The sequence below is a fragment of the Myotis nattereri genome, assembly GCF_964212035.1.
Source record: "Myotis nattereri genome assembly, chromosome: 16".
NCBI lineage: Eukaryota > Metazoa > Chordata > Mammalia > Chiroptera > Vespertilionidae > Myotis > Myotis nattereri.
This window is the reverse complement of record NC_138091.1, coordinates 22827552-22853125: the sequence shown is the minus strand read 5'-3', so window position 1 is coordinate 22853125 and position 25574 is coordinate 22827552. Positions and strand designations below refer to the sequence as shown.

Below are 25574 nucleotides of genomic sequence, written 5' to 3'. Positions count from 1 at the left end.
TCTTATACGAAAACTCCAGCCACCTCTTTAATTCTTCTTTCTTTGTAGCAGTTAGCCCTGGTCTGTCATTACCAGCCACCCACTTGCTGTTCCAAACCACTCTGCCCAGTAGAGGTTTTCATACCAGATGGGGCTTTAGGAAATCCCTCTGTCAGCTTCTGAGAGCTTTAGCACCGGGAAACGGAGCAGCCTTTCACTCCATCTGTGGTGTCGGCCAGAGAGAGCTTGGCAGCCATATGTCGCTTTGTACTCACAACAAACTGCTCATCTCCTGGCTTGTTGAGTCATTGGGGCAGGAAGCTGTATGGCATAGCCAGGGAGCCTCATTCGTTGGTGTTACAAATGATAGCAGGTCCCAGGTGTTTGGGGCCTGGGCTCTCCAATGCCACAGTGAACTATAGTGATTAAGAACTGTTTTACAGACCTAACCGGTTTGGCTCAATGGATAGAGCGTCAGCCTGCAGACTCAAGGGTCCCAGGTTCGATTCTGGTCAAGGGCATGTACCTTGGTTGCGGGCACATCCCCAGTGGGGGGTGTGCAGGAGGTAGCTGATCGATGTTACTTTCTCATCGATGTTTCTAACTCTCTATCCCTCTCCCTTCCTCCCTGTAAAAAAATCAATAAAATATATGTAAAAAAAAAAAGAAGAAGAAGAACTGTTTTACGGCCTGGCAGGCGTGGCTCAGCGGTTGAGTGTTGACCTATGAACCAGGAGGTCATGGTTTGATTCCCAGTCAGGGCACATGCCTGAGTTGCGGGCTCGATCCCCAGTGAGGGGTGTACAGGAGGCAGCCAATCAATGATTCTCTCTTACCATTGATGTTTCTATCTCCCTCTCCTTTCCTCTGTGAAATCAATAAAAAATAAATTTTTTAACAACACTCATACATTTTATCACTTTTGAAAGGGTGAGAAGAAAACATCTATGTTTGCCTTTGTATTTGTGGGCATCATTTTTTATCTCACTCACTCGCTGTTGATTCAAGGCCGTCCGAAGGTGCAGCCCTGAAGGAAGGCGAGTGGCTCCCGTGCAGGAGGCCGGGTGAGGAAGAGGAGGCCCTGGTGGCGCAGAATGTGCTCCGTTCCCCGCCAGCTTCTTCAGCTGCTGGTTGCACACAGATGGGCTGCAGCCTCCTTCCGAGCTCACCCTTCACTCCCACCAGTAGCCCACGGTCACCTTTGTCACCACAATCGCAGCACTGCAGCCACTGCCAGCGCTAGCAGCCAGGCCTCTGCGCCACGTGGACACCACCTGCCTTTTCCTAACCTCTCAGGTCTGTCTGCCTGGTCACCGTCAGGAGCTTGTTGTCAGTGTCAGCGGCCATTTCTTACTTGAGTTCTGCCCCTCCCCCATTCTGAGAAAGCAGCAGCCATAGACCGGGATGCTAGTCTGGGCAGTATCGTCGTTTCTGTAACATAGTGGAGGTGTTGCCCCACCCAGAGCCGCTCTCCCCTCCCTGCATCAGGGCTGACCTGCTTCCCTTCTGGTAGGTCCCCTCTAAAATATTCGGTATTTATTTGTGTGGATTGGTCTGGTGCCAGCCCTGGCAGGGACTGGTAGCACTGTGGTGTCCTGACCACCATAGTCAAACGCTGCTCACTTCAGGGTTCCTGCAGTTTGAGGGCCATGTGGCCCTAAGTGGGCTTTCTGATGTAGGCTCTGGAAAGGCGCACAGTAGGAGTGTTCTCGTGTGCGCTGGCTGTGTGCCAGGGATGGCTCTGAGCACTGCCTGTGAACTATCCTCACAGTAACACCAGAGGGTAGGTACCAGGGACCGTTTTGCAATTGAAGAGAGTGAGGCTTGGGGAAGCTAAGGAAGTTGCCGGAGATAGCAGAGGCAGGCTTCCTACCCAGGCCATCTGCCCCCAGGGCCTGTGCTCTGCCGCCTGCACTCTGCTTCCGGTCTTGACGCAGTGAGGATTGGGGGCCCCTTCAAGAGAGGGTGAATGGGCAGTGACTGCTTTGTGTTCACAGCCTCATGGAAGCACGGTGTGCGGCCCTTTATCCTGGTGATCGCCAGTGCGTTTGGCAGCACTTGGGAGTGACAGTTGAGACGGAAACCTCGCTTGCCATGACCTGGCCAGGCTGTGGTGGAAGGCTGGCTGCCGAGAGGATAGACATCTCCTGGATAAAGAGATAAAAGGAGGAAGTAGCCTATCAGATCCTCCGCCTGTCATACTAGCAGCACATTGATTTCTGTTGCAAAAGACTATCTTGCAAAGTGAAATGAGTCTCTTAAGAACTTAGGGAGTTCCCACACCATCAGGCAGGGAGTAAATGGTATTGTACTTGTTGTGTAAGGTGGCCTCCTGGGCTGGTTCCTCTAATCTGCAGGTTCCCAAACTGTTACAAAGCCCAAGGAGTCATTTCCTCCGTCCCCCTCCCCCTCCCATTTCCCCTCCCCCTCTCCCTCCCACCTGAATGGGAATCTGTAGCTGACGTGGCTCTAAACGGGGTTTAGGGGTCATCACATTTTCCCACTTACGGTCAAGGAGAAGTGGCAATATTCTTTTTAGTCATCGTCACTGCTAACGTTTATTGAACACTCACTGTGTTCCAAGTTCATTGTAGCAGCACAGTAAGCAGCAGGTATCCCTCTCATCCTGGTCTTACTCACGAGGACACCGAGGCTCCGAGAGTGGAGTGACTTGGCCAAGGTCACCCAGCAGGTATGTGGTGGATTTGAACCCCAGCAGCCTGGCTCCAGAGCCCTGTTCTCCATCATTTTCCCGACACCATACCGCTCTCTGACCAACAAAAGTAGAGACCTGGCTGGCTAACAAGGACCAAACGCAGCTGTGAGCTGTTGGTTCTGTGGCTGTCCCTATCTGGAATGAAAGCGGTTACTGGTGGATGTTTGAAGCGTTGTGTGTTTCCTTTATGTGTTTGATTTAACATTCCTGACATGTTCGCTCAACTAGGACGGAGCCAGGCTTCCTTGTTGCCTTTTTAAAATATATATCTATGTTTTATTGATTTCAGAGAGGAAGGGAGAGGGAGAGATGAAACATCAATGATGAGAATCATTGATGGGCTGCCTCTTGCACGTCCCCTTCTGGGATCGAGACCACAACCCCGCATGTGCCCTGACCTAGAATCCAACTGTGACCTCCTGGGCTCTTGTTGTCCTTTTTGTTCATCTCTCCTGGTAGTTGCCACGATCTGCCTCGTGTTATGCCTGTACATGTAAACTTGTATCACCACTTTTCTTTTTCTCTCTCTCTTTTTTTTTTTTTTGGTTAATCCTCACCCAAGGATATTTTTCCACTGATTTTTAGGGAGAGTGGAAGAGAGAGGGAAAGACAGAGAGAAACATGGATATGAGAGAAACACATCAATTGGTTGCCTCCTGCATGAGCCCTGACCAGGGCCCAGGCCTGGGAGGAGCCTGCAACCAAGGTACGTGCCCTTGACCGGAATTGAACCCGGGACCCTTTGGTCCACAGGCCAACGCTCTATCCACTGAGCCAAACTGGCCAGGGTATATCTCCACTTTTTATTAATGTGATAAAATATATAAAACATCAGATTTACTATGTTAAGCATTTTCCACTTCTAATCTGTAGGGCTCCTGAAGGCAGGCACAGTATCTCTCCCCGCTTGTCTCCTCGGCAACACCCTGCTTACTGTTTAGGTACATCACACCGAATAAAGCTCTGGTGGATTTCATAGCCCAGTGAGGTCAGCTATAAATCGGTCAGAAAGCTTACTGTTCGGAGGCTGAGAGACATGAACAATAAATTTTTAATGTCCCTTCTACCCAGGCTTTTTCTCTTACTAGAGCCTGCAGCAGAGCTGGACCCTGACGGAGGGCGTGTGGTGTGTTTCACGCCTGGTGCTGTGGTGTGCAGGAAGCAGAGTGGACCCGTTACTTTCTAACCCTTACACTCTCATGACCCTCGGGGCATAGGTCTTCTTTCTGAACCAGCTATAGTGAAGGGGAAATTGATTGTTAAACCAGCTTCATAACTCTAAGCCCCCTAGCAGGGCTTTGATTTCTTATAAGCTAGTGATGGCTCAGACCGGCCCGCCCACCGCATCTTTCCTTTGGTCTCACGTGCTGGCAGGTTCTCTGTGTTGGCTCCAGGCAAAGGAGAGACAGGAAGGTGAAGAGGACGCAGGGGTCAAAGGCGCTGTCAGATGAAGGGAGGAGAGCTCTAATTCCACCGGCACTTGTTTTGGATAATTTATCCTGCAATTGAAGGAGCCTTCGGGGCACCCAGGTATCCCAAGGAATTAGGAAGCGTCTTGGTCATAAGGACGCCCTTTAAACAGCTGAACTTGATTGCGAGCTAGGCCTCCCATCTGGCTGATCCGTTCACAGTGTTTCCTTTCTCCCTTCCTCCATTTATTTCATTCCTTCCTTCCTCCATTTGTTCACGCATCATTTATTGAATATGGGCCAAGCCCTGGAGTTGGCCAACAGCTGTACCAGCCTCTGAAAACTTCAGTCGCAGGTCAAATCACACAGTGGGAATCATGCCTCGGAAGCAAGATGTGGTCTTAACTCTGAGGGTAGGAAGATGGATTCCTGCCGGAGCATTTAGAATGGTTCTGGGATAACTACAACGATTGGCATTAAGAATAGCAGCTAACTTTAATAATGCAATACCTAACCTATGCCAGGCCCTGCCCTAAGCACTTTCTGTCACATCTGATCTTCACAATGGTCCCGTGAAATGTGGGCACTGTTATCCCATTTTACAGATGAGAAAACCGAGAGAGAAATTAGGTAGCTTGTCCTAGGTCACCAACTAGCAAATGGCCGAAGTTAGACCCAGGCCGCCCATGCCACTGCTAGTGTATACACTGCCTTGACATTGGAGGGCGGGACGAGGCAAGTGTCTCCCTTCCAGGTGGGCTTTGGTCGTGTTTGGTGAGGAAGGGGGTGTTGCCTGTGGTCAGCGTTGTGGAAGGGCAGGAGTGGAGTTCGCCTGCGAAGGCTCCGGCAGACCTTGCCAAGGTAGATTAATCCTGCATCTGTGTTAGCTTTGGCCTGAGCCCACGGATTTGCAGCAGCTGTTGGGAAATAAAAACTCAGACCCCCAGTCAAGTGCAAGGCCCAGTCCTCAGAACAGGAGGCCGATTCCACGTCACGCTGCTGGCCGGGGCTTCTCGAAAATGGCCAGGTTGCTTTTCCCTGCGGCGTCTGCGGGTGCTGACTCATCCCGCCAGTGCTCCCGATGAGCTGGGCTTTGTAGTTCGCATTTTCACAGCCCGCCAGCTCCCCATCCCGGCCGGCCCTTTGGACATCTGCCTCATTGCTGTGTGGGTCACTGTGGAAGCCCTTCTGACCAGCATTCCTGGGACGATGGAGCTTCCACCACAAACTTGGGATCGCTAACCAGAACCAGCCGCCAGGCTGGGGAATTGGAGCGTTTAAGTAACCCAATGGCCCATTTTGTCATCCTTTTAGATTTTTGCCAAGTTGAGCTAATATCGCCTCTTCTTCTTCTCCTCCTCCTCCTCCTTTTCCTCCTTTTCCTCCTCCTCCTTCTTCTTCTTTTAAATTTCATCTTTGTTGCCTTGCTTTTGAATTCGGTGAACTAATAATTATAAACACTTAGATTTCTGTGCTTTTGGGTTTTTGCTGTTCAATTCCCGGTTCAATTCCCGGGTCAGGGCACATGCCCGGGTTGTGGGCTCCATCGTCAGAAGGCAGCGTGTAGGAGGCAGCCTGTTGATGATGATGTTTCTCTCTCATCAATGTTTCTATCTCTCTATCCCTCGCCCTTCCTCTCTCTCTCAAAATTAATAAAAACATATTTTTATAAAAAAAGTCATTTGATCTTTCCCAACTGCAGCCCCAGTCAGTGTCACCCTCAGAGGGCTCCTTCGAGTTGCCCTCAGCCTTTTTGTCTCCTGAGTCCAGTGGGATGTGAGCTCTTGCTCCATCCAGCCTCCTGGTTCAGAGGCTGGCCCAGCTCCCCCCTTCCTTGCCCCCCCCCCCCCCAAACACACCGCTTTCCTAATGACTGGACTGCATTTCATGCGTCAGTCATCCAAGCCAGAAGGTGAAGAAACGAAGTAGGAATTCCTGTCAGAATCACACGTGGTGTCAGAGTTCTCTTAAGTAGAGAAAAGTAAAATCCATAGAGTCTGTTTTTTTAAAAAAACTCCAGATGCCCTTTTAAAATCTGGAAATCCAAATTGAGAGGGAGAGAGAAAGAAGAAGAAGAAAAAGACAGACTACAAAAAATGTGTATGCGTTGTGCTTATGGTGAAAAGACTGCTTTTTGCGGGAGGAACTCTCCGTTTTTGGAGCTTTACGTACCGCCGACTAACTACATACAGTTGATGGATTAACTTTAAAATAGAGCTGACAGGAAAATGCTTTTTGAAAAGGATGCTGACAAGAAAAGAGGAAAATAAGCATAAATTTGATTCAGATATTAATAATGAGCCCCATGTGTATGGTGCTTTAGTTTTCAGAGCGTCTCCACACGCATCATCTCATTTAAAGCCCACGCTCATCCTGGGATGTGGAGGTTACTGCGCCGGGTGAGAAGGCGTGACCCGCCCAAGGCTGGTGCCATGTCACCCACTGACAGCTAATAAGATGTCAGGGCTAAGATGTGCACCCAAGCCCCCTAAATTCTGTTTCCTTCCTACACTAACATGTTTCCTTCCAAGTAGGGACTTTAAGATCATGAGGAGGCACGATTGCTCCTGACTTCGATGAAATGCTCTAATATTGTGCCAAGGGAACATTTAAACTCATTTCTTCGGACCCTTAAAAGCAAGTGCATTTAGCCCTAGCCGGTTTGGCTCAGTGGATAGAACGTAGGCCCACGGACTCAAGGGTTCGATTCCGGTCAAGGGCATGTACCTCGGTTGCAGGCTCCATCCCTGGCCCTGGTCAAGGCGCGTGCAGGAAGTAACCATCGATGTGTCTCTCTCGCATGGATGTTTCTCTCTTTCTGTCTCTCCCCCTCCCTTCCACTCACTCTAAAAATCAATGGGAAAATATCCTCAGGTGAGGAGTAACAACAAAACAGTACGTGCATTTAGTGCTCAGTCCTGGGTGGTTTTGTCTTCACTGTCCCAATGGCAAGGGGAGGTGGAGACTGCAGGAAGCAATTAGCTCTGAATGGCTTTAGAACAAAGCAGCACTATAGCATCATCTTAGAGTTTAGGCTAATGCAGATTTTTATCAGAGGGATTTTCACGACAGGAACTAAGATGGGGTGATACCGTAGTTCTCCCAGTTGAATCATGGTCAAGCTGTGCACTAAAATGAACTCTTGAGACAAGGGGTCTTCAGGTAGGGTCTGTACAGGGATGGGACCAGACAGGTTCACTACCAGGCTTCAAGGGATTCAGGAACTCTATGAAATCACACAAACTTTTCTGTGCATGTGCATTTTTCTCTGGGGGAAGGATCTATATCTTTTATCCTCGAAAGTGTCTGTGACCCAAAAATGGCTCTGAAACCACTCTTTTTTTAAGAGGCCTTTTTAAAACCTTTAGAGGACTTGAGATGTCACGCACTTGAAAAGGCAGAGGTGAATCTTGGCGACCATTTCTTCAAGCTCAAGCGTTCCTTCTTTTCAGTCAAGATAAGAAAGCCATCGTCAAAGCGGACCTGAAATATGACTTTTCTCACATAAAGCTCATTTTCTGATTTGAGTATCAGAACTGACATGGTTGGAATGAGCGTTCCTGTGCCTTCTGTATTGTCTCAGAGCAGAGTGACTGTGGTGCTACAGCCTGAGAAAGACCTTCCCATGCAAATCTACAAGTCAGTGGTGAATGACGTAATTTCCTAAACAAATCACTGTTGTATAAAATTAGACCATGATGTGTTAGTCTACGAAAGGATCAACTTTTCAGTGTCAGGTGTAATTCTAGAAGCCTAATTTTTTTTCTTCTTTTCGCTAAACCAATGGACCTTTACTTGGAAACGAAAGATTGAACAACCATGGGTAAAACATAAGCCAAGACCTCTTGTCCTTCCCAGTGGGAGGGAATATAGGGGCCATGGGTGGCCCAGTTCCTTCCCTCTCTGAGGGGGATACTGAGAGACTTGGGGGACATTTTACTGTCCTTCTGCCTACACGAGGGACCCAGAAAAAAAAAGAATTCTTCTCTATCTGTTAGGGGAGAAATCTTACAAGGGTCTAGCTCAGTGGTCGGCAAACTCATTAGTCAACAGAGCCAAATATCAACAGTACAACGATTGAAATTTCTTTTGAGAGCCCAATTTTTTAAACTTAAACTATATAGGTAGGTACATTGTTATTAACTTAATTAGGGTACTCCTAAGGCTTAGGAAGAGCCACACTCAAGGGGCCAAAGAGCCGCATGTGGCTCCTGAGCTGCAGTTTGCAGACCACGGGTCTAGCCTAATGCCCTCAGGCTAACCCAAGCAGGCTGGCCTTCAGGGCCTCCTTTATGACTCATGCTGAGCGGCCAAGCATTTAGGGACTAGGTTGCCCAGGTACTAAAACCCACCATTAAAAAAAAAAATTGGCCAAGAGCCAATCATATGCTTCCATTTCAAGCGTAATATGGGTGCCTACATTCAGACTGTTCTATTTAACCATGTTGTATCTGCCCTCTTCATATTTAAAGCTCACCGGCTGCCATTTACTTTAGGGAATAGTCTATCTACCCAAAAAGAGGCTTGTTACAAGATGCCACTTGGTTGTAGGAGCCCCAAGTGCCAGGGAAGTGACCCCTTAATTCATGTGACCAGGGAAGAGTTCTTTTATGAAGGCAAGGATGGTTTGACCTTGGAGTGACTACTAATGAAATACACCACAGCCGGTCAAAAGAATAACCAAAAAGTAACCATCTATTCCTGATAAAACTTTCGGACAAAAAGTTACGGAAAGCTTTTTGTGTGTGTGATAAAATTTGCCATCTTAACCGTTTTTTGTTGTTGGTCATCCTCATCCGGGGATATTTTTCCCATTGATTTTTAGAGTGGAAACGGGGGGAAGATAGAGAGAGGAACATTGAGGCGAGAGAGACATATTGATTGGTTGGCTCCTACACGGTGTCTCGACCCAGGTGGGAATCCATCCTGCAACCAAGGTACGTGCCCTTGACTGAACCTGGAACCCATTAGTCCTCAGGCCAATGCTGTAACCTTAACAGAGCAAAACTCAATAATATTTTTTTATTGATTTCAGAGAGAAGAAGGGAGAGGGAGAGAGAGAAACATCAATGATGAGAGAGAATCATTGATTGGCTGTCTCCTGCACGCCCCACATTGGGGATCGAGCCTGAAACCCAGGCACGTGCCCTGACCAGAAATCGAACCATGACCTCCTGGTTCACAGATCGATGCTCAACCACTGAGCCACCACAGCTGAGCCCATCTAAAATAAACCTTCTTTAAGTGTATAGTTCAGTGGTATTAAGTACATTCACATGGTTGTGTAACCATCTATCCCTGTAATTCTTTTCATCTTGTAAAACTGAAACTCTATACCTATTAAACAGTAATTCTTCATTCTCCCATTACCCCAGCCCTGGCAGCCACCGTTATAATTTCTATCTTTAGACTGCTCTGAGTACCTCACGTACGTAGAATCCCACAGTACCTATCTCTTTGTGACTGCTTCTGTCCCTTAGCATAATGTTCTCAAGGGGCATCCATGTGGTGGCATATTGCAAACTTTCCTTCCTTTTTAAGGCTGAATAATATTTAAGACTGTTTTGTTTTACATGTTAAAGACTGTCTCAAACCAGTGGTTAATATTACATTTGAAGGTAAAATATTATAGACCTGTATCCAGATGTGGTCAGGATGCTTGCTGTTTAATATTGTTCGCAGCTCCAGCCAATATAGCTCGCTAAGAAAAGGAAATAAATGGTGTAACTGTTGAAAAAAAAAGTTGTCTCTTATTTTAGCCAATAGTGTGCCTCTCTTTTCAGACTGCAAACCTATTTTGAAGTAAGAGTACATATATTTTAAAATTAGCTATTTTTACAACTCCATCTTTTCATTTGTGACCTAGATCCTATTCTTTTGCCTATTCAGGGACTTTTTCTTGCATATTTTCTTTTCATCGATTTTTTTACTCTTCTGGATTCTCCCCAACAGCATATGTTATAATATCTCCCACCTTTAAAATATCCTCCCTCTGACCTCATCTTACAAATATTCTCCCTCTGACCTCATCATGTGTTTCTCCAGCTACAATCCCATTTCTCTGCTCCCTTTATAGCCAAACTCTTAAAGAGAATTGTCTATAGTCCAACTCAGTCCCTTATCTGCCATTTTCTCTTTCTCTTTTTATAACCTTTCTTTTTAAAATTATTCTCCTCCAGATATTTCACATGTTGGCAAGAGGACTCGAATTTGTTTGGATCCAAGGCCCACTTCAGGCGTGTGTGCCAGGCAGAGCTGCACCCTATGCCCCCTCTTCCACTCTAATCTATCTTTCAGTTTCACCACTTTACTGACTCCTCCCTGACCCTATTAAGGTCATATGCGACCTTAGTTGCCCATTCACTGGTCAGTTCTCATTTTATTCAACATCTCAGCAGGATGTGGCACAGTAGCCTACTCCAAAACACTTTCTTCGGCTGCCTTTTGGGATACCAGAGTCCCCTCGTTTCATCCTATGACACTCGTCATTCCTTCTCAGTCTCCTGCATTGGTGATCCCTGACTCTGCCTGGGATCTCTTTTCTTCTGTGGCCATGGCCTCTCCTTGGATGACCTCATCCAGGCTTATGAACCCTAACAGCATCTAGGGACTGATGATCCTCGATTTGCATTTCATGTCCTCTTCCCCACACCAAGTCCAGATTTGTAAATCCAAATGGCTACTTGAAATCTCCACTTGCACATGTAATAGGCAGCTCACACTTGACCTGCCCAGTCTTGATTTTTCCCTCCCAAACTTCATCCTCCTCCATTGTTCCTCATCGACGTTCATCAGACCTTGACACGCTTTTGCTCAGTCCCCCAACCACAATACATCCTTGATCTTTTTCTTTCCGTCATCCCTTGACATTCAATTTGTCAATCTACTCTATTGACTGTCTTCAAAATATATCATGTCCTCACTGCCTCTGCTGCTACAACCCAAGCCCTCGCCAATGCTCTCAACTCTAGCTGAGCTGTTTTCAGGAGCCTCACCAGTTGGTATCTTGCCTTCCACTGTCTTCCTCTGCAGTATGTTCCTTCACAAAAGCCAAAGTGACCTTTTAAAATGTAAATCAGGTCATACCACTCCCCTGCTAACCTATTATCCTGTATAATAAAAGCCTAATATGCTAAGTGTCCGGTTGGCCATTCAGTCAATCAAAGTGTAATATGCTAATGATATGTTAAGGCTGCTCAAACACTTGCTATGATATGTACTGACCACCAGGAGACAGACAGTCGACTGGTTGATGAATTGCTATGACGTGCACTGACCACCAGGGGGCAGATGCTCTGACTGGTAGGTGAGCTTACTGCTGGGGTCTGGCCGATTGGGACTGAGTGAGAAGGGCCAGACACACCCTGGAGCCCTCCTGAGGTCCCTCCCCGAATGGCCAATCTCCCCCTGCCCCTCCCTGGCCCCGATCATGCACAGGTGGGGTCCCTTGGCCTGGCCTGCGCCCTCTCACAATCCAGGACCCCTTGGGGGATGTCGGAGAGCCGGTTTCAGCCCAGCGGCAGCACGACCAGTCGCTATGACATGCACTGACCACCAGGGGGCAGAACCTCAATGTAGGAGCTGCCCCCTGGTGGTTAGTGCGCTCCCACTGGGGGAGCGCCTGCTCCGGCAGCTGCTGGGCTCACGGCTGGCCCCCTGCAGGCCTAAGCCAGCAGCTGGACATCCCCTGAGGGCTCCCAAACTGCGAGAGGGTGCAGGCCGGGCTGAGGGATCCGCCCCCTCTCGAGTTCACGAATTTTGTGCACCGGGCCTCTAGTACTTAGAATAAAATTCTATTATTTTTACCCATCTAAAGGGCCTTAAAGTCCTGGTCCACGATTGACCTTCTGACCTGCCCTCCCTGTTTGGCTCCGTCCACTCCAGCCTGCCCAGTCAGCCTCCTTGCCTCCACACAGCTTCCCTGGGCCGCAGCTGGCTTTCCTTGATGTGCACACGGCTTGCTCATTATTAGGTTTGTGCTCAACTGTCATTTCTTCAAAGATGACTCCCCAGATAACTCTAAGATATGTACCACTAGCCCCAGTCTGCTTTGTTTTTACCCTGCTTTGTTTATCTTCTATCAATTACCAGTGTCTGAAATTACTTTTCTATTCATATTCTTGTCTTTCCCTCTCAAATGGAAGCTCTGCAAGGGCAGTGGCTTCCTATGCCTTGTTCTTTCTTGTATCCCTTGTGCTTAGAACAGAATTGGCACGTAGTAGATGCTCAGTTAATAACTGTTGAATAAAGTTCAGCACTTACCAGTTATAAAACATACTGCGGAGGTGGGGGGGGCAATCTGTTTACAACAGTGATATATAGATAGAAAGAGATAGATGATAGATAGATAGATAGATAGATAGATAGATAGATAATTATCAATAAGTAAAAAATAAGTAACGAACATGAGGTATCATTTTTTCCCTATTCAATGGGAAAAACTAATGTTGGTGAGAGTGCTAGGAAATGGGTATTGTCATTTGCCACTGGTGGAAATATAAAATTGTCTAAGCTTTCATAAGTGATGAGTCATGGATGATGTTTATCTCAACTTTCATGCATCATGAACTATGTCTCCCATTTTTTCCAATAATTACTCCCCCCGCATAATTACTTTTTAAGCCAGAAAAATCCAATCATCTTAATCTTTTCCCCCCTCTTTAAAATAAAAATTTTGTGAAGTTGATCCCAGCAGCGGATGGCCTTGTTTTGCAGTTGCCTCTTAAGAATAGTTCGTCTGACTCCCGTACCAGGCTTCCCTGAGATCATGCAATGCCTGTCATTGAGAACTGTGTGCAGAATCACTCTTGTTCTGCGGCCCTGGGCTGGCTTGGGGAGCCCATCGGACATGTGGGGCTGGGGAAAAACATGCAGGCGTGGCCCACCCAGTCTGAGGGAGGGGGTCCTACAACCCTCTCCACCAAGACCCAGGTCTCCACAGACCGGAAGCCTAACCTTCCTGGGCCGATCCCCTGCCCACCCAGCGCCTTCGCTGCCTGGGATTGAATTAAAAACAATAACAATCACAGCCACACGTGCCTTTCTCTCTCCCGTATGCAGCTGGATCTCTGAGGCCCGTTCCCTTAGACACGCCCGGGCCCTGCTCTGCCCATGCCTGCTGGCCAGCCTCCTGCTCTCCTTCAGTGACTCATTTATCTGCACTTTCCTGTCTCCAGGCCACCCATCCCTCATGCCTGAGGGGTTCAAAAGAACCCTGAAATTAGTCTAGCTTGAACTTAACCACCTTCTTTAACTTTTCTTCTTACAGCTTAAACTTTGGAACAAATACCGAATTTCCAACATTCCATCACTGATATTCCTAGATGCCACCACCGGGAAGGTTGTGTGCAGGAATGGGCTGCTGGTGATCCGTGATGACCCAGAAGGTGAGTCCCTGGCCTGTCCGTGCCGTACCCGCCTCTGATCCTCTACTCTGACCTCCTTCCATTGCTGGAGAGTATGCAGATGAAATACAGTTGACCCTTCAACCACATGAGGGTTAGGGGCGCCAACCCCCACGCAGTGGAAAATCCATGTATAACTTTAACTCCCCCCCAAACTTAACTGCTAATGGCCTACTGTTAACCGAGAGCCTTACTGATAACATAAGCAATCAATTAACACATATTTTCTATGTTATATGTCGTATAAACTGTATTTGTACAATGAAGTAAGCTAGAGAAAATAAAATGACATTAAGAAAATCATAAAGAGCCCGGCCGGCATGGCTCAGTGGTTGAGCATCGACCTATGAACCAGGAGGTCATGGTTCCGTTCCTGGTCAGGTCACACGCTCAGGTTGTAGGCTCCATCTCCAGTGGGGAGTGTGCAGGAGGCAGCTGATCAATGATTCTCTATCATCACTGATGTTTCTATCTCTTTCTCCCTCTCCTTGCCTCTCTGAAATCAACTAAAATATATTTTAAAAAAATAAAAAGAAAATCATAAAGAAAAGGGAAAAAAAATCATACGGAACAGAAATAAAATTTACAGTACTGTGTGTTTTTATCAATACTGTAAGTTACATCATCAGTCTTAGGCTATGCGGTTTATCTGTGAGTTTTCTCAAATTGCTGGTTAAAAAAAAAAATCTGCGCATAATGGACCCAGGCAGTTCACTCATGTTTTTCAAGGGTCAGTTGTATATGTAAGTGGGTTTACTTGGCTAAAGAATATTGTCTTGATGTAATTATGGTTTTCTCCAGGTCATGGTTAAGGTTTTAAGGGATCAGAATGTCCCTCCTGGGAGCTTTAATTCATGGCGAAGGAGATGGAGCTGCGGAAGGGAGTCAGCTTTGAGGGCGGCCGTTGGCAGCAGCTAGCGCTCCGGTGCTCACTGCCAGTGCCGTTCCCCTGGCAAAGCCGCAGGCCCTGTGTCCTCCCCGCCTGGGTGGCGAGTGCGCCTCACTTCCTGTGCAGGCCTGGGTCTGCTGGCCGGCTGGCTGGCCACGCACTGGGCAGGTTGCTCTGATCAGGGTGCTCAGTGCCGTCCAACATCGGTTTCTCTCCCCTTTGCACTGGAGTCATAAGATCTTCCTCCCTCACTTATTGATCCAACTAGACGATTCAAGCCTGGTCACACATTTTCCCAATTAAAATTGCACCTGCCTGAGAGAATCGCCCTCAGTAAAAACCAGGGCATCATAGAACCAAGTTTTTACCTTCTCAAATTTACACACACACACACACACACACACACACACACACACTACTCTGAAGCTTGTTAAAATGTCGGTCTCCCCCCTATTCTCCGCCCCCCCCAAGATTTTTGGATCCATTTGTTCAGGGTGGGCTCCGCCACCTGTGTTTTCAGCCAGCCTGTGCTGCTCCCTCCCAGCCCCCCCTCGCCCCAGGCGGTTTTGAGGCCGTGGTCCAGGGACCACCCTGTGAGAAAACACTGTCTGTTGAGCTGGGAGCATAGTATTTGCGCTTCCTGCCTGGGGCTTAAGTGTCATCAGAATGCAGACCATCTGGGTTGAGTGGGTCTGACTCTTTCCTTTCCCTAGACTTAAATTGTTATCTCACTTGGTTCCCTGGGCCCCAACTCAAAAATTCTGGGGGCGGGGCCCTGGAGCATCACATTTTAAAATTCCCCAGTGGATTCTGAGTTGCAGTCAGAGTTGGGATCCCAGGGTGGGAAGAGAAGAAACTCATGGCTAATATCTGAGGCAGCTTCCCCAGCCTGGCTCACCACCAGTTCCCCCGGGAGTCGGTTTTGCTGTTTGGGGACGTACAGCTTCAGCCCTGGATCCTGGGATTTGGGGCATAACCTGGGCTTCTGTATTCTTCAAAACACCCCCAGCAGATGGGCCCTGTGGTCACACAAGTTCGGAAACCATTGCCTTGAGGGTAGGTAGGAGGACTCTGTCAGGGTCGAGTCCTGCTTTTATTCCTGTGTTGTAGCTGCAGGTCCTACGGGTGTTGGATGATACAGTTGCCGTGCTCTGCAGCCCCGAGGCCTCTGGGGTCAGAGGCCACACGGAAGAGTCTTAACCTTCTCCCATCTGTTGCCTGTTTCAGGTTTGGAATTCCCTTGGGGACCTAAGCCCTTCAGGGAAGTCATTGCAGGGCCCTTGCTTAGAAATAATGGGCAGTCCCTGGAGAGCAGCAGCCTGGAGGGGTCTCACGTGGGCGTCTATTTCTCCGCACACTGGGTGAGTGTTTGCTCCTCTTCAGCCCAGACAGAACGAAGCAGGGACATCCCACCACAACCAGCTGTGATTGGCTCCTGGAGGTGTGACTGCCGGGGCGTAATTTCCTGGCGCCCTTCCTTTCCCCTGTGCCCAGTGCATTGTGGTTGGCGTGCAATAGGTGCTTGTTATTATGAATGATAATAGCAGCAGGAAAATGACTTCTTTTGACTGGTCTAAACAGACAGCTTTCTTAGGCCATTCTGGTGAGGCTTCTCATGGTCTCTGCGGGGGTTTGACTGCTGCCTGCTGGCCGGCTGGGAGGGGCGGGAGGAGCCTGTGCTGGATGCAGCCATCATGCTTGTTTCTGCCTCTTATGGACCAGGTCCTGCCTGCCCTGCTCTGTGTGGGCCCTGCTGGCCTCCCGGTGATGGCAGGTGGCTGGGAAAGGGGACGCTGGAGGTGCAAAGTCACGCCCAGGATCCTGTTCTTGTCTTCCAGTGTCCCCCTTGCCGAAGCCTCACCCGGGTCCTGGTGGAATCCTACCGGAAGATCAAGGAGGCAGGCCAGAAATTCGAGATCATCTTTGTTAGTGCAGACAGGTAAGGTGGTGCGCCGGAGCCGGTAACGTGCCTTTGTCTCACTTCTCACCTCTCACTTCTGTAGGGTAGAGCTTGGAGACTGGGATTGGGGAAAGCATAGCCGGGATTATTGGCAGCGGGACGGATGCAGGTCCCATGTACTCTGGGAATTGTCTGAAGGGAAGCCGAGAAAGCCTTGTTCTTGCTGTAAATATGTTGGTAGGTCCTAATTCAGGCTGGGGTCGTTTGAGATTAGGATGCATTTTCCTGATTTGTTCAGCTTTTTGGATTGTGGTGAAAGGATATGGAGGTGAGGGTGTGGGGGAGGAGGATGGAAAGAAAAGAGCAGAGGCTAATGGATTGTGATGCCTGTCTTAGCTGGCTGTGCAGTCACCTTCCTTAGCTCCAGCCATGAACTTTGTCTGGGGGTGTCATAAAAACCAGAAGGGCAGGCCTTTTTCCTGGACCATGTCGGGTCCTTTTAGCCTCCGTTTCCTCTGCCTCTTGCCCTCTCCCTGGCTTTATTCATCAGTGACCGTCCTACATCACAAAACTCTGCCCCAATTCAGACCGAGCCGCCAGGTGCTTCTGCCTTGAGTGCCTGTTCACAGAAGGCTCTCTGAGAGCCAGCACCTGGAGAGCGTGTTGTACGCTGACGTAGCCTTGACGTCCGTGCTGTTTCATGCTGTGGTCCCTCCCCCAGCTCCCTGGCTTCCATCTCAGTGCCTGTGAGTGGGGACAAGCTTGAAGCATGCCAGGTGGAGTAATAACGTGTTTAAAGCTTTTTAAAAAATCAACTTCATTGCAGTATAATTGACATACAATGAAATGCAGACATTTTAAGTACACAGTTCAATGCATTCTGACAAATGTGCGTACCATGTAAGCATCACAATTACAATAGAGCATTTCCAGCACTCAGAAGACTTCCCATGCCTCTCCTCGGTCAGTTCTCACCCCCAAGTCCCCATTTCAAGGCACCCCTAATCTGCTTTCTTGGCTGTTGCTTGATTAGATTGGTCATTCCTGGAATTTGTTACATGTGGAATCATAGTGTGTATGATTGCTTAAAAGTGTGGTCCTGTACACACCACTCTTACTATACAAAATAGAAGTGTCACAGGAAATGCAGTGTCTGAACATCTGGGCTTCTTATAAAAAAGTGTTAAGACCCATCTGTGTTGAACATGAAAAGTTGGGCTGGGTGCAGTGGCTCAGTGGTTGAGCATCCACCTATGAACCAGGAGGTCACGGTTCGATTCCTGGTCAGGGCACATGCCCAGGTTGCAGGCTTGATCCCCTGTGTGGGGCATCCAGGGGGCAGCCAATCAATGATTCTCTCTCATCATTGATGTTTCGATCTCTCTCTCCCTCTCCCTTCCTCTCTGAAATCAATAAAACTATACTTTGAAAAAGGAAAGAAAAGTTGGGCATGAGTTAAACTAGGGGGATGCAGGGGAGCAGGCTGTTGAGATGGCCTGGCGTTGTGGTTTGTATCCACCAGCCCTACGGAGGCATTTGCTTCCCGGCGTACAGAGCGGACGGAATGACCCCTCTGTGTCTGAACAGGATCAGACGCCTCTGCATCTGCAGAGCCCTGGGCACGGCTGGGTGGAAGGTGGGGAGGACCCAGCGGTGGTGCACTCGGGGGTAAGAGAGCCTTGTTTCCATGTGTGTCTCTGTAGGTCAGAGGACTCCTTCAAACAGTACTTCAGTGAGATGCCCTGGCTCGCCGTCCCCTACACCGACGAGGCCCGGCGGTCGCGCCTCAACCGGCTGTATGGAATCCAAGGTAGGCCTTCCCACGCCACGGCGCTGCTTGGACCTGCTCATCCGGCTCACCACGTCTTTGGCTTTGCTTTCAGAGGGAAAAGAACCTTTTTATTTCCATGAATGCTCACTTGCCTTACCATCTTCAAAATGACATGTGGTGAATTTTACATTACGTGGGTTATACTGTTTTTTAAGCAAAGTATTTTCACAGGGGAGGCAGCTACTCCTCCCCCTCACCAGCTCCCCAGTGACCTGGCCAAAACCCCATCCCCTGGGTTTTACTCTCAGACAGACCTGAGAGTAGTCTGGTTCCATCACTCAGATGCTTTGAGCCTCAGTTTCCTCATCTGCAAAATGGGTGTGCTACATCGCTGCCACAAGACCTGCTGGGAACACTTACAGGAGAATGTATATAAAGCACCTCCCATGATTCCTGTAGCGTAATGGTGAGGGCTGCGTGGGTATCACTTTTAGATGAGACAGTTGGTTTCCTGAGAGTGTAGCAAACTAGGACTTGGAGTATTGATCATGTATTTCAGAAAGAATGATCATTCGTGAGGCAAACGGGGTTTTTGTTCTTTACTATCTGAATACCTCCGTCCAGCCTGCACCCAGCCAGGTGTTTTCTTGGCAAAGCACTGAACTAGCCTGTGAAGAGTTAAACTCATTCTCTTTGTATCAGCAGTGCCAGAGCCTGGTCGACCCTAGACCCTCGGTGGGTACAGCTAATGTTTGCGTTCTCAGTGCCCCTTGTGTTACATGGGGAATGGGAAAAAATTAAGATTTTCCTACAAATCCCACAGCTTATGGGGGAACTCATCTGATCCTTTAATCTTTTTCTTCACCATTTACAGTAAGCGTGTATGACTTTGTTTGGAGCTAAAGTTTCAAAAAATACTTTATTTTAAATCGGTGCTTCTCAGTTTCAAATGTGCATAAGAATTGCCTGGGGACCTTGGGAACGTGCAGATTCTGATTCAGTGGGTCTGGGGGGCCCACATTTTTAGGGAGCCCCAGGTGGTGGTGCTGCTGCTGTCCAGGGCATTAATAGTCTAGGTCTATTAATTTTTTTAAATCTTCACCCAAGGATATATTTATTAATTTTGGAGAGACAGGGAGAGAGAGAGAAAGAGGGAGACATGGATGTGAGCGAGAAGATCAATCAGTTGCCCTCCGCATGCGCCCCCACCAGGGACTGAACCCGCAGCTTAGGCATGTGCCCTGATTGGGAATGAAACTCGCAACCTTTGGGTACATGAGACGGTGCTCCAACCAACTGAGTCAACCGGCCAGAGCTACGTCTGTTAATTTTTTGAGAATGTTGGGGGCTCATACCTCCTATTAATAAAAAGATGAGAGCAGTTCCCTTTCCAAAGAGAAGCTGAGTGACATGACTTTGTTCCCTGGTCTAGAAGGAAAAGCACCAAGTTGCTTGGGGAGCTTAAAGGAGACGTCACAGGCTTGTTTCCTCCCAGCACGCTGCTTGCAGAGAGGCTGAAAGCTCAGGTGTGCTTTGGTGGGCAGCAGAGGGTGGAATTGCTACTTCCTGGGGATAAGTAAAACTTCATCTCTTCATTCATTCATTCATTCAACAAATACTTGCTGAATGACTTTGAGCAAGTTACTTAACCTCTTTTATCAGTAAAATTTGGGAGTTTCAATGTTTGGCACAGAGTTGGTACTTAATAAGTATTTAGCTGACCAGCTCAGGAAAAAAAGGGAAAATTAGATTTTACAACCTAAAAAAGATAAACTGTTGGATGTCAAAAACCTTAAACAGCCCTGGATGGTTTGGCTCAGTGGATAGAGCGTCGGCCTACAGACCAAAGGGTCCCAGGTTCGATTCTCACCAACAGCACATCCCTGGGGTTGCAGGCTCGATCCCCAGTGGGAGGGGGGCATGCGGGAGGCAGCCAATCAATGATTCTCTCTCATCATTGATGTTTCTGTCTCTCTCTCCCTCTCTCTTCCTCTCTGAAATCAGTAAAAACGTAATTTTTAAAAAAGCTTAAACAAAGCCAACCAACAATATTAATAGCATGCTGGCAAAGAGTCAATGTCCTTCATAGAAAAAGAGCTCTTTCCAGATACCAGTCCAAAAGAGAGAGAAAAGACAATATAGCCCTGGCCAGTTGCTCAGTGGTTAGAGCATAAGCCTGCAGGCAAAAGGGTCAAGGGTTCGATTTCCCGTCAAGAGCACATACCTCGGTTGTAGGTTCGACCCCCACCCCCAGTTGGGAACATGCAGGAGGCAACCAATTGATGTCTCTCTCTCACATTGATGTTTCTCTCTCTCTCTCTCTCTCTCTCTCTCTCTCTCTCTCTCTCTCTCTCTCTCCCCCTCCTCCCTCCCTTCCACTCTCTAAAAAAAAAATAAAAAAAACACAAAAATCAATGGAAAAAATATCCTTGGCTAAGGATTAAAAGAAAGACAATTTAGACAATAAAGATACAAGGTAGGCAATTTGTCCTATGTATAGTGTCAGAATGGATATCAAAAATATTCAGCATAATTTACTTTCATGAATTATGGATGAAAACACTGAATTTGTATATATCACATTTGCAAAGAATTCCCACCACCACCACCAAAAAAAAAAAATCCCCAGTGTAGGGAAGAGAGCAGACTGCTGGGAATGTAAATAGGACAACCTTTCAAGAGAGCAATTGGCAGTACACAACAGAGGCCTTTAAAAAATCTATAAGGCCTTTCATTTAAAAATCCCACTTGTAGGAATTTATGCCCAGGAAATTATCCCAGAGCATCCAGCAAAGACTGAGCTTCTCTTGAGCAGTTGGTGGATTTCTGGTTTTTTGGTTATTTCTCTCATATTTGCATACTTGGAATTTCATTACGGACCATGATTCTTTCTTTGCTTCAGCCCCTAGAAAACCCAGAGCTATATTTGTCACCACTTCAGTGATTTTGCAAAACTGACCGTTTCTGTGCGTGTCCTTGACTCTAGCTTCGTTTCCTCTTCCTTTCTTGTGTTCCCTTCAGGGGTATATTTTCATCTGTTTTTATTAGGTTATATCATGCAATTTTTAAGACGCCTCAAATCCCTTTTGGAAAAAAAGATGGAGTAGATTTAAACACATAGGATCCTATTTCTCAAGCGCCAGCTAGCCACTGGGACTGAGCTCAGGGGGAAATAAGAAACCAGAGGGTGGCCCAGTGCTGCCCGTGGGTGGACGAGATGAGCCTTACATTGGGAAATGACCAAAGAGCAGGGAGTACAATGATGTAGAAAGTGTTGATCAAATAAGTGCCCTTTTGTACGGCAGCTTGGAAGAGAATGGAGACTTTTCAGAGACGCACCCATTCCGCAGTCTCTTAAGGCCCTGGCGGTGTGGGGATGAGAAGTGCATTGGTGGCACTGCCCCAGAGAGGGAGCTGGGCGCTGGGCCTCACTGAGCCACTCTGCTCGGCCTGGAGGCCTCCCCACATTTCCAGTCATGAGCCATCAGGGGGCAGGATCTCTCTCCACCATAGGGAGTTCAGTTGCCCTTTCCTAGGCCTGGGCTCCAGCGTGACGCAGGCATTCCTGGTGGTCAGTGCCAAGGCCGTGGGGTCACCGGAAGTGAAGACGGTACCTAAGGATGGTCTATATGTAATGCACAGCCTGTTTGCGGCTGGCGGTCTGCCCTCCCTGTGCTCTGTGAGATGCTGCTGAGGACCCTTTGGTGTGTGTGTGTGTGGGGGGGGAGTGCATGGGCACAGAAGAGCAATCTAATAAGAGAGATAATGAGCTCTTCAAGAATCCAACACGAGCCCTAGCCGGTTTGGCTCAGTGGATAGAGCGTCGGCCTGCAGACTGGAAAGGTCCTGGGTTCGATTCCAGTCAAAGGCACATGCCCAGGTTGCGGGCTTGATCCCCAATAGGAGGCGTGCAGGAGGCAGCTGACCAATGATTCTCTCTCATCATTGTTGTTCCTCTCTCTCTCTCTCTCTCTCTCTCTCTCTCTCTCTCTCTCTCTCTCTCTCTCCCTCTCTCCCTCCCTCCCTCCCTCTCCTTTCCTCTCTGAAATCAATAAAAAAAAAAAAAGAATTCAACACGAGTTTGGACACACCACTAAGGCTGGAGAGTGCCCTTCTGTGGGCCGTTGGCAGGACACACAAATGTTTAAGTAGATTAAAAAATGAAATAGACTGTTTTCTGTCTGCCTTCAGAAAGCAGAGAAGGGAACTCTCCTTTCGGATGCTCCAGCAGTCAACATGCAGATATTACAGATGGAGGAGCCTCGCCTGTTAGGTGTGGCCGAGACAGCCGGAAAGCGGGTGACCACAACCGAGGAGGAAGAGAATGGAGACTTTTCAGAAATGCATCCATTCCGCAGTCTCTTAAGGCCCCGGCAGTGTGGGGATGAGAAGTGCATTTGTGGTCCCTGACTTCAAGGAGCCCTCCTTTGGGGATCAGAAGGCTGATCTGGAGAGGCTCTGTGCCCAGGCAGTGGCGGCCGGCCAGCCACGCCACAGGGAGAGAATGTGAGATTCACGAGGAGCCCCGTTCCGGCCCGGGATTCTGCACTGCCGCCCAGCCCTGCACCTGGCCCGCCCCACTGCTCCTCGGCTGCTGGCTCCGTGGCCCACACCCCTCTGCCATCTGCTCTAGTCTCTCTTCAGCTGGGACCTGTCTGCTTTCCCAGCTCCCCACCTCCTGCTTCCTTGCCCGCGAGGCTATAGTTTTTGGCACAGTGTTTTGTGCCGATGGCTCCTTGATCACTGATCTCTGGGACTCATTCCTGCAAGCAGCCTGTCAGACATGGCCTACTGACCTTGATCTGCCTGCCTCTGGCCTTGTCAAACCAGAGATGCACTAAAGCGCAGTGAAATATGAGTATAGAAGAGCAACACAACATCCTTATCTAGGTGGCATTTAATGAAGGGCCACAAGATGGAGGAATCCGAGTTCAGAGGAGACTTGCTTGGAACTGTTGAACCAGGAAGGCTTCCTGGAGGGGGTGGCTATGGAGCAGGGTCTTGCAGAATGTGTGCGGTTTAGGTAAGAGGTTTGGGACATTTCAGGGCAATGGCCAGACCAGGTTGCCCATGGTGTACTAGAAGGAGAATAGGCAATAGATTGATGATGCCATATTGTATAGAACTTTGAACGCTATGCCGAGATCCATGGATTTGACCCTTTGGACTTTTAGAGCCTTTTGAAAATTTTTTAAAATATATTTTTATTGATTTCAGAGAGGAAGGGATAGGAAGAGAGAGATAGAAACATCAATCATGAGAGAGAATCATCGATTGGCTGCCTCCTGCATGCCCCCTACTGGGGATCGAGCCCGCAACCCGGGCATATGCCCTGAACAGGAATCGAACCGGTGACCTCTTAGTTCCTGGGTTGATGCTCAACCACTGAGCCACACCGGCCGGGCCTTTTGAAAAAAAAATTTTTAATATATTTTATTGATATTTTACAGAGAGGAAGGGAGAGGGATAGAGAGTTAGAAACATCGATGAGAGAGAAACATCGATCAGCTGCCTCCTGCACACCCCCAACTAGGGATGTGCCCGCAACCAAGGTACATGCCCTTGACTGGAATCGAACCCGGGACCCTTCAGTCCTCAGGCCGACACTCTATCCACTGAGCCAAACCGGTTAGGGCTAAAATTTTTGATTAAGGAGAGAACAGTGCAGTAGTGACATTTAAGCTAGACTGGAAGAGAAATTCCAGAGGCCAGTTCATGGATACTTCTTTCTTTTCTTTTTTTTTTTTTTTCTTTTTTGGTAAATTTTTAAAACTTGCCTTGAGAAAGAGAGAGGAAGGGAGAATGAGAGAGAGAGAAACATTGATTCGTTGTTCCACTTATCTATGTATTTATTGGTTGATTCTTGTATGTGCCCTGACTGGGAAGCAAACTGACAACCTTGGTGGATAGGGACGATGCTCTAACCAACTGAGCTACCCAGCCAGGGCTATTTCTTTTTCCTTTCTTTTTTTAGTTGAGGTAAAATTGGTATATAACATGATATTAGTTTCAGGCATACAACATAGTTCGATATTTGTATACCGTACAAAGCAATCACCACAATAAGTCTAGTTACCTTCCGTAACCATACAACTGACCCCTCTACCCATTTTGCCCACCCCAACCCCCTTCCCTACTGATAACCAACAGTCTGTTCTCTTTATGAGTTTTGTTGTTTGATTGTTTACTTTGTTTTTTACATTCCACATCTAAGCGAAATCATATAATATTTGTCTTTGTCTCTCTGACTTAGCATAATACTCTCAAAATCCATCCATATGGTTGCAAATGGCAACCCTTCCTTCTTTTTTATGGCTGAGTGGTATTCCAGTGTGTGTGTGTGTGTGTGTGTGTGTGTGTGTGTGTACACTATATCTTTTTATTTATTTATTACTCCGTTGTCGGACACGTAGGTTGTTTTCATATCTTGGCTATCATAAATAATGCTGTATTGAACATAGGAGTGCATATCTTTCTTGAGTTAGTGTTTTGTTTTCTTCAGATAAATAGTATTTATCCATATGCTGGGTCATATGGTAATTCTACTTTAATTTTTTTGAGGAACTTCCATACTGTTCTCCAGAGTGGCTGCACCAATTTATATTCCCACAAACAGTTATTATTCCCGGTCAGGGCACATGCTTGGGTTGTGAGCTCAATCTCCAGTAGGGGGTGTGCAGGAGGCAGCCGGTCAGTGATTCTCTTTCATCATTGATGTTTCTGTCTCTCTCTCCCTCTCCCTTCCTCTCTGAAATCAATAAAAATATTTTAAAAAGAAAAGAAAAAAAAAGTGTACAGTGTGTTGAGTTGCCAGTGTTATAGTTAAAAACAGAGCAAAGTAAAGGAATGGGGAGTACAGGGTAGGATTAATGGGACCCACTTGCAAACTTAGCTAAACTCCTTTAAACATTTTAAATTGATTTATAAATTTAAATCTTAAAAAATACTTACCTGAAAGATAAAATGTCCCCAAATTCTTAAGTCTTTTAACTCTAGTAAATTAAACTTAACAAATATGGCAATTCTTAAGTTCTCCTAAATGGAGCAGTACTGTTAGTATGGTTTTAGAATCATAACCCAGAATCAGTAACACATTTTAATATTGTAATCACAGGACCAACCTATTATTCTATTGGGCCACTTTGCTTAAATGAAAACAAATGCAGAAGTTAAATACCAAATATGTCTGTCTGTCTTTCTTCCTTTCTTTCTTTCTTTCTTTTTTTTTTAAAATAACCGGCTTTTATTTATTTATTTTTTAAGAGAGAGGGAAAGGGAGAGGGAGAAGGAGAGGGAGGGGGAAAGAGAGAAACAGCCACTCTGCTGCCTTCCACATTCACCCTGGATTGAACTCACAACCTGGGCATGTGTCCTGACTGGGAATCGAACCAGTGACCTTTCGGTGCACAGGACAACGCTCAACCAACTGAGCCACACTGGCCAGGGCATGTGGATGTCTTGACACACAAAAAACATTAATAAATTCACGTTTCTTCTTTTTTTTAA

General features: G+C 47.5%; 1 protein-coding gene across 2 annotated transcripts in view; it reads left to right on the top strand.

Moving 5' to 3' along the window:
- Positions 1–25574, top strand: part of NXN (nucleoredoxin) — a gene marked incomplete at its 5' end in the record, with an annotated part of 151365 nt that overhangs the window by 108753 nt on the left and 17038 nt on the right. For both annotated transcript variants that reach the window (XM_081109380.1, XM_081109379.1), the window contains 4 exons: positions 13373–13490; positions 15625–15758; positions 16236–16336; positions 18001–18107. In XM_081109380.1, the coding sequence (XP_080965506.1) occupies positions 13373–13490; positions 15625–15758; positions 16236–16336; positions 18001–18107 (460 nt within the window). The remainder of the gene's footprint in view (positions 1–13372; positions 13491–15624; positions 15759–16235; positions 16337–18000; positions 18108–25574) is intronic.